Genomic DNA, 14,387 nt, shown 5'->3' on the forward strand with positions numbered 1-14,387 from the left:
GTAGTGATTCACTTCACAAGTCAAGAAAGGTTATAAAATGGGGAAAAGTTCACTTAACAAATGTCTCACTTAACAACAGAAATTTTGGGCTCCATTGTGGTCATACATCAAGGACTCCCTCTATCCGCTTTGCACTCTTTCACAATGGTTACTCCAATATACTTTTTTGCAATGCAAGATTGCAGCAGATTAATGTATAGGCAGCACACGTGGTATGTAGCAAGAACCAGCATAAACTGCTTTATAAACTTATTATTTAAGACCCGGTAGTATTTAAAGGCACCAGGCTAGAAACCAGAAGACCATAAATTCTAGCACTGCCTTAGGCACAAAATCAGTTGAGACAATCAGTTTTTCCTAGGAAGAAGGCAATGGCAAACACTTCTGAAAACATACAGGGATTAAGGTATTTCAGACAGTTATTGCCTATCAAGATTGACTTGAAGGCACAAAAATAAGCAAACAAGGCTGTTATTCCATTTCTGTTTTAAGCTAGTTCACATACACATTGGCTTCCAGGGTGCCAATGACAAAATGCATGTCACGATGCAGGTACATAAAGGAAAGGCTTGTAGTAGGACTTCACAAACATGGGCCATCATTTTTTCCCATTATCGTAGCTAGCTGCAGAGGCCTATAAGCATAACACAATGCTATTGTATAGCATCTTCCTATGGACACTGATTTCAGGAAAGCTGAGGTCTACACAAGCCTATTTATACAATGCACACAAATATTTCATATTTAATGGGCCATTAGTCTTGGAGGAAATCATTCACTTATTCCATTTCATGACATTTTCTGTCGTTTCTTTAATAAAAAGAAAATCCAGGTTTTATTGTGATGCAGAACTTGCACTAATGATCTTGGCATGGAATTATTTTGTAATACACTGGTTCTAATATGATGCCCCTAAAATGTGCCTTTTGCCACTATTTCCAGTAATTTCCATTTCCATATACTTCTTTGTATTCATTGTTTACAAATTATAAGCTCTGTTTCCATTTGAGTCCTCCTCCTCCTCCTCCTCCTCCTCCTCCTCCTCCTTCCTTCCTTCCTTCCTTCCTTCTCTAAAGAATAGCAGACACCAAAAGTCTCTATAAACTGCTGTGCTTTAGAGACTTCAATATATTTGCTGCAAAATGTATTTCTAGTTATTTCCATTATGTTCTAATATAACCACCTAACACAATTTGAGACTTCTGTTTTGGTACTTCCTATTTATTTGGTTAAGATTTCCCAAGCAATGATTTATTGTGATTTCCTTTCAGCAACACCAGCATGAGTGCCTTTGACCACCTCAGTTTAGCTAAAAATTTAAAAAGCCTCTTAACAAATCTTTTACATGGCAGCCTTTGCATCATAGATGTGCTTTTTTTGTATGCTAAGATATCAACTGCTCACTAAATGATGGCAAACCGAAAAGTTATCTTACGATGAAATCAAGTTACAAACATAAATCATTGCAATTGGTCATTTTCCCCTCCTCCCCACAGATCTTTCTCCCCGACAAAGACACCTAGGAATTCTTGAATATAAGGCTTCCCTGAAGGTCCAGAACACTGATCCCCCACCAAAAGGCAACAATTCCACAGATGCCACTGCATGAATTACAAATTATTTAAATATACTCACACTGATTTTGTAAACCTAAGAATGTACTGAGTATGCAATATTGAACACTGAGTATGCAATATTGAATAAAATAAATTAGCAAAATCAAATGTAACAAAAGATTACTGTTCTCCAGAAAGCTATTGGGATATGTTTTCAGTGATAAATCAGATATGACAATGTCAACAATCAGCATCCCTAAATGTTGGCATCTCTCATCTCTACAATCAATAACTGACCTTCAGCACCCAATATGAAATGAAACATACCCTTTATCAATTTTCCATCTTTTTTCAGTCATTCAACCAAAATAAAGCATTTATACTGTTTTGAGTTGTGATTTTTTTCTAACAATCAGCGAGAACTCCAATGTCAGCAGTGAAAAACACTTGGGCTTTTTTTGCATGGACTAAGAACATTTCAGTGCAACAATTGATGGATCTGACTAAAGTCCCATTCAAGCTAGCATTCTGCATTAGACAATCACTCAGGAGATGCCTTTGAAATCTCAGAAGACCTTTTGCATTCTCAGTCTGTTGGTCTTTAAGTAATCCTGCCAGATATATCAAGCATGCAACATGTGACAACCTGATTTTCCTTAATTTAATCCAGTTCCCCTTTAAAACTATTTGAAATGATAGCCATCACCACTCTAGAAGCAACAACTTTCAGAATTTAACCCATACACTGTGCACAGAATACTTCCTTTCATTAAATTTTGTTTCAGTGAATAAATCTGCAAATAAAAAAAGTTTCTGTTCGCGTTTTCCACATCAAGTATAACATTAAACACTTTTATCAAATCACCCTTATGTCTTGCATTCTAAGCCAAGAACACACAAAAGCTGTAGTTTTCTTCTCAAAATGTTGCTTCCAATAACTTTTCACATCTACATCCTGAAAAAAAAAAAAGAAGAAGAAGAAGAAACGGTATCTCGTTCATGGCCTCTGACAAGCAAAATAGTCTGGTCAAGCTAGTTTCCCAGAATCATGTTTTAAACGTGTTGGCTCCAGAAATATATTTTTATGATAGATTGCTTGGTTTTGATTTGCAGTCAGGAAGGAAAAGGAGAAGAATTATTTCTACAAAAGAAAATAATACATTCTTTTAAAAAAGCTATATATTTTATGAACCTGATTTGTAAGAAAGGCATCAAAGCAACATGTCAGCCGGACAATTCTTACGGGAAAAAAATAATCCAAAGAAATGATCTTCTCTTTCAGAAGTCAAAAACTGGAAACAGTTAAAAAAATGTACCTGAAATAACTTAACCAATTTATATAGGAAATTGTCAAGAAGAAATCAAATTGAAAGTGGAAACTGCACGATCACATGTAACTTCACAAGTATCCATTTAGAATAGCTGAATGTAAAGGCTTACAACACGCAGTGACAGGACTTTAATCCTTTTACAGCATTGTAAGTGGGGGGGGGGTAGGAAGATAATTTTGTTCTGGATAACATGTCACTGGAAATAAATAACTGAACATCAGGTAAAGATTATTTCATTTCCTTCCATTTGAAATTGTTATCAAGTATTTATTTATAAAGTAGTTGTTTTTTTCTTAAAAAAAATATACATGTGCTGGAATACATAGAAGACATCCTGTTCCATCATACAGTTGATTCTGTATTTATGGATATGTTTGCCACTGCTTGGTGTTCAAAGAAGAAAGAATGGATACATCATAAATAGATTTGAACAGTCCACTGTATGGGCTTTCAAGATGCCAGGGCAACAGAGATCGCTTCAAAGGCAATTCTACTTGAATGAATGATTTGAAATGGGCTTCAGCAACTGCCAACTGCTGTTTCACCAGTATTATTTAAACAAAATTAAATGTAATTTAATTACATTACATTATTACTGCTCAAGTAATAATAATAACAATAATAAAATAGGTTCTGGGGAAGGACTCAATAGGTTGATACAAATGCCAAATCCAGTCTAAACATCTGGCTAATAAAATAAACCTAATAATAGTAATTTTTTTACACCTCTGTCATTTAATTAGCCCAATTATTGACCTTACTGCGACACTCATAAAAGTATTAATGAACAGCCACAATTAAATAAATCTATAGCTTTCTTTTCATTTTCCCTGAATTATTATTATTATTGTTATTTTTGGCCTTAGATTGTCTATGAGGTTTGACCATTCTAATTGTTTTTTTCAAACACTTCTGGCATTGGCCAGGGCTCTGACTGCTTTGCAAATCAGGAAATGCCACACTATTCTACTGAGCCAATTGTAGACTCTGATAAATCTACATCCTTGTGTGAGGGCGAAAAACCCAACAAACTTAATATTTTGGCCAAGGAGGAATCTTTTGCTCACAAAATGTGGAAGTAGGTGTCATAGGTAAAATTGTACTCAGATGTTTCATATATGCCTCAGAATACAATTCTGTGGTCACTAGAAAGCTGAAATCTCTTTTAAGGATGAAGAGCACCTAACCCTTAATAGAGATTTCATCCTCCTAGTCACCACAGATACTAGGAAGATGAAATTGTGCAGGACAGCAATCAGAATTTATCCATACTATCATCTCTACTGGCCATTACACACATTATACAGCAACAACCACTATGCACCATCAGTTTTCTGCAGAACAAGGAACTGCCCTCCTTCCTAGCAGGTTGTCGAGTGTAGTTGTATGATATGCATGTCTAAACATTTCTTTTATCACATTTTAGTCTATGGCTAAGAAAACTCTTCCATTCACAGGGGACCTTCCAACTTTGAAGGAAATGCTACCATATGTGTGTGTGTATGTGTGCATATAAAAATAGGAGCTACAATAAAATATTTCTTTTTTATATATATATATATTTCAATAAGTTATTTTACTAACCAGTTATGGACCATATATCTCTGAACTCTTTATTGATTTGTCCACATCTATGGTGATTCTTTTAAGATCATAATATTGGTTTTTAATCAAAAGTCCAAAAGCATACAACTACATCCTCTTTTTTTTTTGTTTTGTTTTCTTAAAAAAAATGAGAAGGGAAAGAACAAATGCCTTGTATTAAATTCAGGGTGTGCTAATCTTGCCCTCTCCCCCAAATACCAATCAGACCCATTCGTGGCTAAAGGGGGGATTTGGTGCCCTGCATATTTTTTTTTTTCAACCAAGGGAGAATTAAATTGTCAGCAGTGCATATCCAACATAAAATAACAGGATAAAGTGACCTTTTTTGACATCCAGCTGAATGATACCCTTTTGTTTTACAGATGCCAATGCTTCTTTTTAGCAAAAACAACACACCATATAAAGGGATGAGAGAACAAAAACTGTGCCTGTTTCACTTGATCAATTGGTTCCTATTGGCTGTAAAAGAGAGAGAAATTGCAATCGTGAACTATGAACACTCCTTTCAATACTTTCCTCCCCAAGCTGGAAATTCCTGTGCCAAGGCAATTTGCCTTCCAACAAATGAACCAAAGGCAGGTTGGGGAGGCAAAGGACACAGAGGGAAGCAGATCACCATTGTATTTCTTTGTGTGTGGTTATTAAATACAAATGCTTCTAGGAGAAAGGACGGGAGGAAAAGAGATCTCAGAACTGACTGAATGTGGTCTGTTTTTCCAATACTTCGAGGTAGTCTGGCTCGGCATTTAGCTTTGCTTTTAGCTCCAGATATTCGTTCCTGTTGGGCTCTACATAAACAGTGCTTGGGGGAGTGTAGAGCACTGTCTCCCGGAGCCTACTGTCCCCCGAGCCGGAATGTAAGTAGGGGTGAGGTGGGCGCCTAATGTCATAGTTAGGGGAATAGGTGTAGGCAGTTGGAGGGAACTTAGGGTACTCAGGAAGGTTACTGCCCCCCAAGGTGGAGGAAGGGTGTTTGTCAGGCTCCAAAATGCCCCTGTAAAAATGATCAGCATCCTGAACAGGGGAAAGCAATTCATCCCGAGGCTCAATGGTGCTGACACTGTATGTGGGGTTCCGGAGGGACTCCTCTTGTCCCCCTGGAGCTGCTGGAGGCGGCCCCAAAACTTGTGAGGGAGGAGGGGGTTGGGGCTGGAGGTGATGATTACTGTAGGTCACCTTGAGCTCATGGAGATCTTTGTAATCCTCACCCGCATTGCCCTCCCTGGAGCGGTAGATGGGGTTCTTGCACATGTGGCCTAAAGGATGAGGGATGTACTCATAGACGTGTCCTGCAGGGGTTTTCACCTTAGGCAAAGCTGGACCACCCCCACCTCCTCCTCCTCCACGGTGAAGATGCTGAGGATGTTGCTGGTGATGGGTGTGGAGGTGAGAATGGGGAGTTCCCCCTCCTGTGTATACACTATACTGCATGTTGAAGGAGCTCACATCTGAGTTGTTGGTGCTGGCATGGTCACCTTGAACTTTCTTCCTACGTTTCATAACCAGCACAAAAAGACCTGCAGCCACAAACACAGACATGATGAAGACTAGCAGTAAGCTGAGAATCAGCACCGATAAAGGCACCGTGGAAGAAGAGGAAGAGGAGGAAGAAGAGCCACCAGAAGGTGATGCTGAACTGTCTTCTTCCATGGTGCTATTGAACTGCCCCGAACTAGAGAAGGAGGTGGTCCTTGCTGGTCCCTGCATGGATGATGGCGTGGGTGTGGAAACAACGATGTCAGAATAGTCTGGGCATAGCAGCTCTGGTTTGATGTTCCTCATATAATTCTCAGCAAATTTCTTAGGAGATTCACAGATTACCTGGTCCACAAGGACTCCCGTGTTGAGTTGTTCAAGCCATAACTTCATGCCCACCACATCACACGTACAATCCCATGGATTCTCATGAAGATCTATCTGCAGCAAGGATTTTAGTTGGTCAAGCACCCCACTTACAGGAAGGTAGGAGAAATGATTGCTCCGCAGATTCAATCTATAGAGAGTTAAGCCAGAAAAAATTCCCACAGGTAAAGATCTCAGCAAGTTGTTGTTGAGAAACAAGAGCTGTAAATTGGGCACAGGATCAAATGTGCCTGTCTCAATCTCCCGGATGACGTTATATTGCAGGAAAAGGTACTGCAAGCTCTGAAGCCCATAAAAAAGCTCTGAATTCAATTTTTCAATCCGATTCCCATTCAGGTAGAGCCTCCGCAAATTAGTTAAATCCCCAAAGGCTCGGTCCTGAATGACCGAGATACGGTTATTGCCCAGGTGCAGCAAATCTAACCCTGTAGCATCCAGGAAATCTGACCTGCGCACTAGGGCAATGTAGTTCTCGGTCAGGTACATCTTCTTGGGGTTATACGGTTTGGGTTGGAGCTCTGAGATGCTCTCAATCTTCCTTTCTTGGCAGTTGACATTGAGTCCCAAGTCAGATATCTGTAGGTTGCAAGTGCAAGCTGTAGGACACTCCAAAGGCACCGGGGATTTGGTCTGGTAAGCAATGCTAGGGCCATAATTGCTGTATCCCAGATCCTTGGAGGGCAATCGAGAAGTGGGACGCACCCTAGACTTGTTAGGCTGGCGTGTCCCTTTGGGTTTCAAGGGTGTTTTGTAAACAGCTGAAGAGGAAGTAGCCACAGAGTTTACAGAGGCTGGAGTGGTATGAAAATACCCTGTAGTACTTAGTGGAGTTTGTGGTCTCATCTCATAATCTGAGATGAGTCTCCGAGGGCAAAGTTCCTGCTTGGAAACCTCATCCAAATCTCTCCCATGTAACCGGAAAGGAGTTTCACACACTACATCCCCCACCAAGGCTGAATAGGATATGCTGTCCAACCAATCCTTGAGAGAGATCAGTTCGCAGGAGCAATTCCATGGGTTCTCTTCCAGCTGCAACTCCACAACCTTATCCATGTGCTGCAGAAGGCCCAGGTATGGCAGCAGTTTCAGTCGGTTGCCCCTTAGGTCAAGATGAGTCAAGGGCACAAAGCGGAACAAGTTGTTGGGTAATGAAGAGAGGAGATTGTCATTCAGGATCAGCACCTGTAGCAGGTGGAGCTTGCTGAAAGAGTTGGGTTCAATGGCGCTGATATAATTATAATCAACTTGAAGATACTCCAAGCTCTCCAGGCCTACAAAAGTGTCATCTCTCAGTATCTCCAGTTTATTGTTGTTCAGGTGCAACCTCCTTAAACTCTTCAGACCATGGAAGGCTCCCGTTTCAATGTCTTGGATATCATTGCCCCCCAAGTGCAAAATTGAAGCCCCACTGTAATTCACAAATTGGTTGGGGTAGAGTCTATTGAGAAGATTCCCAGACAGCAGGAGATGATAGATGGAGAATCTGGGAGGACTAATCTCAGAGAGGCTAATGATGCCCCTGTTCTCACAGCTCACTGTTAAGAGGCCGTCTTTCTCCTCACAAGGGCATTTATTGTCACAGATCTCGCCATAATATTCGATGCTCTCTGCCCAGGCCAGGACAAGAGACGTTAAAGCAAAAGTGATGGTCTGCACCATCCAGATACGCATTTTTCTGTTGAGATCCTGCTCCTGAGTCACCGTAGAGCAGCAAGCATACATGTTATCTCCTGTAAGAGGCAAAAAGAGAACACAAATACCAGGCTGTCAAAAGAGTGAGCAGGAAAATCTAATCATGACACTGTTAGAAGTCAAAACACAGGTGGAAGAAGGAAATTAGACTGGCTTCTCTTGGCCAAGAGTTTTGATTTTAGAACTGTTAGATCAAGGGCTGCTAAATGGGATTTTCTCGGTACAGCTTCTCTAGATTTCCAAAGGAAAGACACTGTCAGTGAAACCCTTTCGCTTCCTAACTCTAGGAGTGCTTTCCTACATCGTTACTATTTTTTCCCCTCCCTGCCACACACACCCCCATGTACAATGTGTCCATAAATATACATAAAATGGCTGTCAGTTTAGTTACTCAGTTCTAATGAGAACAGAAGCACCATTTTACAAGCCTTTCATCCTCACCTATTACCCATGTCATTTTGCTTGGTTTCTTGCTCCGGTTCAGAACCCCTCAGAGTCTGAACAGTTCTCTGCGAAGGAAAAGTCCCTATTTTTTTGCTAAGACAAATCTCTCTCTCTCTCTCTCTCTCTCTCTCTCTCTCTCTCTCTCTCTCTCTCTCTCTCTCCCCTCCCCATTTTGTTTTTTTTTTAACTCATTTAAATGCCATCGCAAGCATCCTGCTGTAATATTTTCAGAGAATCTCACTCTTTTTCTCTCTATATGTGTATAGCTTTTTATAACAACAATACCAAGAGCCTGGAGCAGAAGTAGCTTTTCAAACACCTGATATTCCTAATCAGTTTTGCTCTATGAGTGCTCAGAGATTAAAACTTAACTTAAAATTCATAAATAAAGGAAAATACCAGAGCTGGGATTCTTTAACTGAGTAATTCAATTTATGATCTCCACCATCTCATTAAAAATAAATAAATAAAAATGACAGGGCTAGCCACTGGTGAAATACTTGTGAATTCTTCTTATCAGAATCAAATTGTCTGAAAAAGCACCATCATCACCCACTTGCTTCTGCTTTGATCGGCTGTTAAGTAAGTTATTTTCACAAAGGCACTGGTTGAAAGGCAGTAATACTGCACAGATAGACTCACAGAGGGGCAAGCAGAGACCAGATGCATGGTCACACGAACGTTGTCCTTTAAATGATCATCCAGAACTTCACAAGCATGCTAGAACTGGGTCTATCCCTGTGGCCTCAAACACAACTAGTATCTGATTTCCTATAGTTTTGGAAACGCGCTATTCAAATGACCATGCAATGCTCTAAGTCACTTTGAGGGGACCCGATGGCCACCAAGAATTGGAAAGGTGGAGCTTCCTCAGTGGCTGTCCTTCTAAGAAGGCATTTTCAGACAGATGGATGGAGTAATTCCACCCCAGTCCATCTCTTTGCGCCCCCATTTTGACCCACTAACATAGCCAGTGTCACTGACTTGCATTCTGGCAAATAGGCATGACCTATTCCCCCCTCCCATTCCCAGTTTCTCTGCCTCCCAATGGCAAATACCTCTACTCTCTGAATGCAATGTTATAGGAATGGGTGAATAAATCACCATAAATCACCCCATCATAAATCATCTTCCTGTTTTCCATGCATTTGTGGCTGGATCGTGGGTTGACTGTTGTGATTTGTTAGATCAAGGCATTTGTAGATGACATTTGCTCAGATTAAATCTCATCTTAAGTCCTAGTCTCCCACATCCCCCAGTTAAGGACTTGGAGATTTCTTCCCATGCCTTCCTTGGAGTAGCTAGACAGAAGAGCCATGTGGCTCTGATTATTGAGTTTACAGGCTGAGTTCAAGGATTGTATAGCAGTAGGTCCAGGCAGGTTAAGGAAGAAGTATTTTGTTCTCCAAAGGTTTGGCAAAAAGGTACAGCTGACACTCTGCATCAAGCAAGGAGATAATGGGGAGGGGGTTGCAAAAAGAAAAAAAAGGAAAAAGAAAAAGAAGCAATCCTGCACGTCTAAGACAATTCCCAGCTCCACTACAGTCATTCATCCATGAAGTGACTAATTCCCTTGGTCCAAAGGAGAAATAAATCTCAAATAAATCAGCAGCCAAGCAACCCTTCCCGATTTTTCCCCCTTGCAAATCTTCATTAAAAGGAGCAGCTACCCAAGAATGTAGATGCCCTCTCCCACTTGCCAAACAGTTGCGAGGGTGGGAAATAAAAGTTAAAAATGTAGCATCCAGAAAGGGATGCTTACAGATTCGGCTGCAAAGGCTAATGAAAAGGGGAGGAGGGGGAGGAGGAAGGGGGGAGGAGGAGGAGGGAGCTTGCTAACTGGAACGGGGGTATTGGATTCGATCTCCCTCTATTTCTTGATCTCTCCGAAACGGGGAAGGGTCGTTCCTTTTCCTCGTCGCCCATCCTTTCCAATGCCCCCTCCCCATTCCGGAGGGTGGGTGGGAAGAATCGAATGCCTCCCCTCTGGATACCGCACTGAAGCAGCAGCGGTTCGGCTTGCAAGCGAAAGCTGCCTTCCCAGTTGCTCCAGCACCGGCAGTTGGGAGCAACGGTGGTTTTTGGTTAGGGGGAAAAAAAATGGGGGCTGGAGGGGGAAGGGGAGCCAAGAGCAAGCAGGAGACACGGATCAACGCTCCCCATCCCCCCCCCACCCCGTTTCCTCCACCCCTTCGCTACTTACGGAGGCTGAAATCTCCAGGGCCCCAGCATTGTTGCAACCCCGAACGCTACCCCTGCTCGCTCGCTCGCTCGCCCGCTCGGTGTTGCAAACCGCCCAGGCAGAGGCGAAAAGGAAGGCGGTGGGGAATGCAGTCGCAAAAGCTGCCTCGCCAGCGAGGGACACATAGGCGCGCGCGGGTGCGCGCGCCCGTACACACACACACTCTCTCTCAGTCACTCACACACACACACACACACACACACACACGTACAGTCTTGCACACAGGCTGAGGCGCCCTCTTTCCAGGTTCCCCCCCCCCCCGTGGCGCACACACATACACGCAGCGGCGGTGCCGGGGGCTGCCTCCCGAAGCGCTTTTTCCCCCCCAATAGCGGAAAGTGGAAGGAATTGGGGGGAGGGGGAAGCGACAAGCTGGAGATACGGGGAAGGGCGAGGCGGGGAGAAAGGGGAGGAGAAACGGAGGGGGGGGGGTTGCAAAGAAAATTGCCGAGTGGTATCGGGAGGGGTGGTGTGGGTAAGGAAGGTGTGTGTGGAGTTGAATGACAAGCAGGGGAACGGCGAGCGTTCAGATCTGGAGAGGATAAATGCTAAGCGAAGCTGACCCCTGGCACAAGGGGGACGCGGAGACCCGGGGGTGGGATTTGAGTTATTTTTATTATGGGTTATGTTCTTCTTCCAAAGGCGTCAACAGCTGGAAGCTTAAGGTGCTCCGTTTGGGAAAGAGGTCCTGGAATCTAGACCTATAAAGCAGGATAGATTTGGGTCAGAGTTGGCGGTGAGGTGGGAGAGATGGAGCTGGGGAAGGAGGGAAAGACGTGAGCGGGGCCTGAGAAATGGGGTCCCAGATTATATATATAGGGATATGGAGACAAATCTATCTATCTATCTATCTATCTATCTATCTATCTATCTATCTATCTATCTATCTATCTATCTATCTATCTATCTATCTATCTATCTATCTCCATATCCTATACTGGCACCCCATTTCCCTCCCTATATATTAGGGTGCTACGTGCCGACCGGTACATACGGACTAGAGAGCCCCCCAAGGGACTGGGAGTGTATAAGCGGGTGTGCGTGTGAACTACAGGGGGAGTCGGGGACCGAGAGAAGGAAGGCGTGGGAAGGTCCAAGGAACCACTGCGGGGGTGAGCGAGTGGGCGCCCAAAGAGCGGAGAGACGGAATTCTGCGCGCGGGGGGGGGGAAGGTCACTGTAATAGACACGAAGAGGTGCGCTGGGGGAGGTGGAAGAAACATAAGAGAAAAACAGATGTGGGGTTAAATGGGGAGGGGGCGGGAGAGACCCAGCCAGTGCATCCCAAAATCATCCGGATGAGCCGCTTCCTCCGGCCTCGTTTCTCTCGCACCCTCCGCGGCATCGCCAAGCGCCCGATCGGCGAGCAGTTCCCAGCCCGCTGGCGGTACTCACACTTTCCGTGCAAGAGGTCAACTTTCTCCGGGCTCAGCGACGGCTGAGCCGTTGCCCTGCTTCACCTCCTCTTCCTCCTCCTCCTCCTCTTCCTCCTGCTCTTAACTCTCGCCGTCTCCTCTCCGTCCTCGCACCATCTCCCAACGCCCCGGACTGAGGCTGAGGGTGCTCGAAAACCCCGGGCCCGAAAGACTGAATCCGGCAAGCCTCCCCTTTAAGCCTCCTCTTCTTCTTCTTGCAGCGCGCTCTGGACATGGTAGGGCTGGCGACCGGGGCGCAGGGAATCCGGTCTCCCCGGCGGCGGCTGCCCTCGCCGATTCCCTCGCAGGCGCTTCCTCCGTTGGCTCCCTTGCAGGTGGGGCTGAGCCCCCGGACTCTTCCTTTCCGCCCTGCCCTGCTGCATGCCACCTCAGACGAGCCCGACCGCTTTTGCCCCCTAACTGGAGAAGGGGGTGCCGAGGGAAAGCCCTGCAACCTCGCCGGCCTTTGCTCGCCCGAGCCGGGCTTCTTCCCAGGCGCCGCGCCAGCCCTTTAGCATCTTCTTTTCGCCAGGAGAGGACCCAGAAGCCGGCCTTGAATTCCGAGCTGCTTCTGTCCCAGCCAGAACTGCGGCGTCAACTTGACTTCGCTTCTGTTCTCTCCTTCACTGGCGAAGGAAGCGAGGAGGAGGAGGAGGGGAAGGGTGCGCTCCGGAAAGTGAGGGTTTCCCAAAAAATAAAATAAAATAAAATAAAGGTTGTGGGGGTGGAGGGAGCGCTTTCTCCTCCTGAAGCTGGTGGCGGAGCTGCCACAGTCAAAATCGAAGTGGTAGAACGGAAGCGAAAAGTCAGCGAGCAGCAGAGGGGAAGAACGGTGGCTTTGCCGGCCAATAGATGGCAGTGTTAGGCATCGAATGGACCTTCGGGTGTCGACTTGAAGCCAGAAGCTCCCCCACTCCACCCTTACACACACACACACACACACAGAGAGAGAGAGAGAGAGAGAGAGGGAGAGAGAGAGAGAGAGAGAGAGAGAGAGAGAGAGAGAGAGAGATTTTTTCTTTTTTTTTCTTTTTAAAAATGACGATGCTGATAGCCATCAGTCTTGCTGCGTGCTTTTACAGCCAGAAGTATTTAGCGCATGGGCTGAGTGGCACTCGGATGCCAGGGAATCGAAGGCTATCCGGAGGACCTAACCCTTTGGGGGTGGGGGGAAAGAAAAAGAAAACAAATTCTCCCCCTTGCTCGGTTTGAGTGACCCTTGTTCTTTGAGTGACCCTTGTTCTTTGCTCGCCAGCTGGCAGTGAATGCAGGAAAGAATATGGAAGTTAATAAGGAACGCGATTGGCTCAAAGCTATGAACGAAGCTTTGGATGCGGAGTGCTGATTTTTTGAAATGCCTCTCTAAGCCAAATTTTAAAATGTCAAAAATGTTAAAAATTTCAGGTCGGTTTAAAAATATCCCTTCCCAATAATGCTGATGTTTAATAGATTTAAATGTGGAATCTGGGTATATTATAAAAGGTAGGCGTGTGAAATTAATTGAGTGCCCTAGTTTATAAGGACAGACAATGCATATGAAGAGCCCTGGTCTTCTGTTTAAACAGAAAGGTGGGATTTCTCCAGATGCACACTGGGGGGGGGCACCTGGCAGAAATGTAGGACATTTATGAGAAGATAAATGATTTCAGCTATGAAGGCTGCTGCCTTCATGGATTGTCATTGATTTTGGACATCTGGAATCCCTCTATGTTCTGCTTGGGGATCCTGTAAAATTTAAGTAGAAAGATCTGAGTCTTTCCTAAAGAAGCTGAAGAATGTGCAGAAGGATCATATTCAAATTTTGGTTCAGTTTCTTACAAATGAGTTCTGCTTTGCTGAAATCCAGAGATGATTAGGACATCCAGAATGGCTTTTGTAAATGATCAGGAATCTACAGACAAACTGTTGCAGCCTTTTCTGATCATGTACCATGGTAGCTGAGGAATGGTAGAAGGGCATCTATTCATCCTTCTAGACCTGGCATCTCAAAACCATTGGAATGTCAATATTCATGGTGGGGTTTCATGCCTTCAATGCTTCTAGGTAGGAAAGCAGCCCATAATAGAACTGTGGGATAGTCTGTGATGTTCTTAAAAGCTGGGAATGGAGTCTATTACCTCAGAATCTTTTCTTGACAATGATGAGACAATGAAAGACAAACCCTGTTTACGGAGACTTGCGACTTAGAAAGCCACTAAACAGAGGACTTAAATAGGTAGATAACATAAAAGGATGGTGAA

The 14,387-nt window shown here is 44.1% G+C and overlaps 1 protein-coding gene across 2 annotated transcripts; it reads right to left on the reverse strand.

The window, feature by feature from the left end:
- Nucleotides 1–3,133: 3,133 nt before the first annotated feature.
- Nucleotides 3,134–13,267, reverse strand: SLITRK5 (SLIT and NTRK like family member 5). 2 transcript variants are annotated; one of them, XM_039342944.1, is made up of 2 exons: nucleotides 12,128–13,267; nucleotides 3,134–8,085 (listed from the first exon to the last, which is right to left on the reverse strand). In XM_039342944.1, exon 2 carries the CDS (start codon nucleotides 8,075–8,077, stop codon nucleotides 5,180–5,182), a length of 2,898 nt encoding a protein of 965 aa, XP_039198878.1. In that variant the 5' UTR covers nucleotides 8,078–8,085; nucleotides 12,128–13,267; the 3' UTR covers nucleotides 3,134–5,179. The 2 variants fall into 2 exon arrangements, with proteins under 2 accessions (XP_039198878.1, XP_039198879.1); XM_039342945.1 differs by lacking the exon at nucleotides 12,128–13,267 and adding an exon at nucleotides 10,695–10,812.
- Between the last annotated feature and the right edge of the window lie 1,120 nt (nucleotides 13,268–14,387).

This window comes from Crotalus tigris, unplaced genomic scaffold, assembly GCF_016545835.1.
Source record: "Crotalus tigris isolate CLP2741 ecotype Arizona unplaced genomic scaffold, ASM1654583v1 scf7180000017816.2395320, whole genome shotgun sequence".
NCBI lineage: Eukaryota > Metazoa > Chordata > Lepidosauria > Squamata > Viperidae > Crotalus > Crotalus tigris.

Excerpts from the sequence above, each read along its gene's own strand:
- SLITRK5 (XM_039342944.1), bottom strand. The coding sequence starts at position 8,077 with ATGTATGCTTGCTGCTCTACGGTGACTCAGGAGCAGGATCTCAACAGA.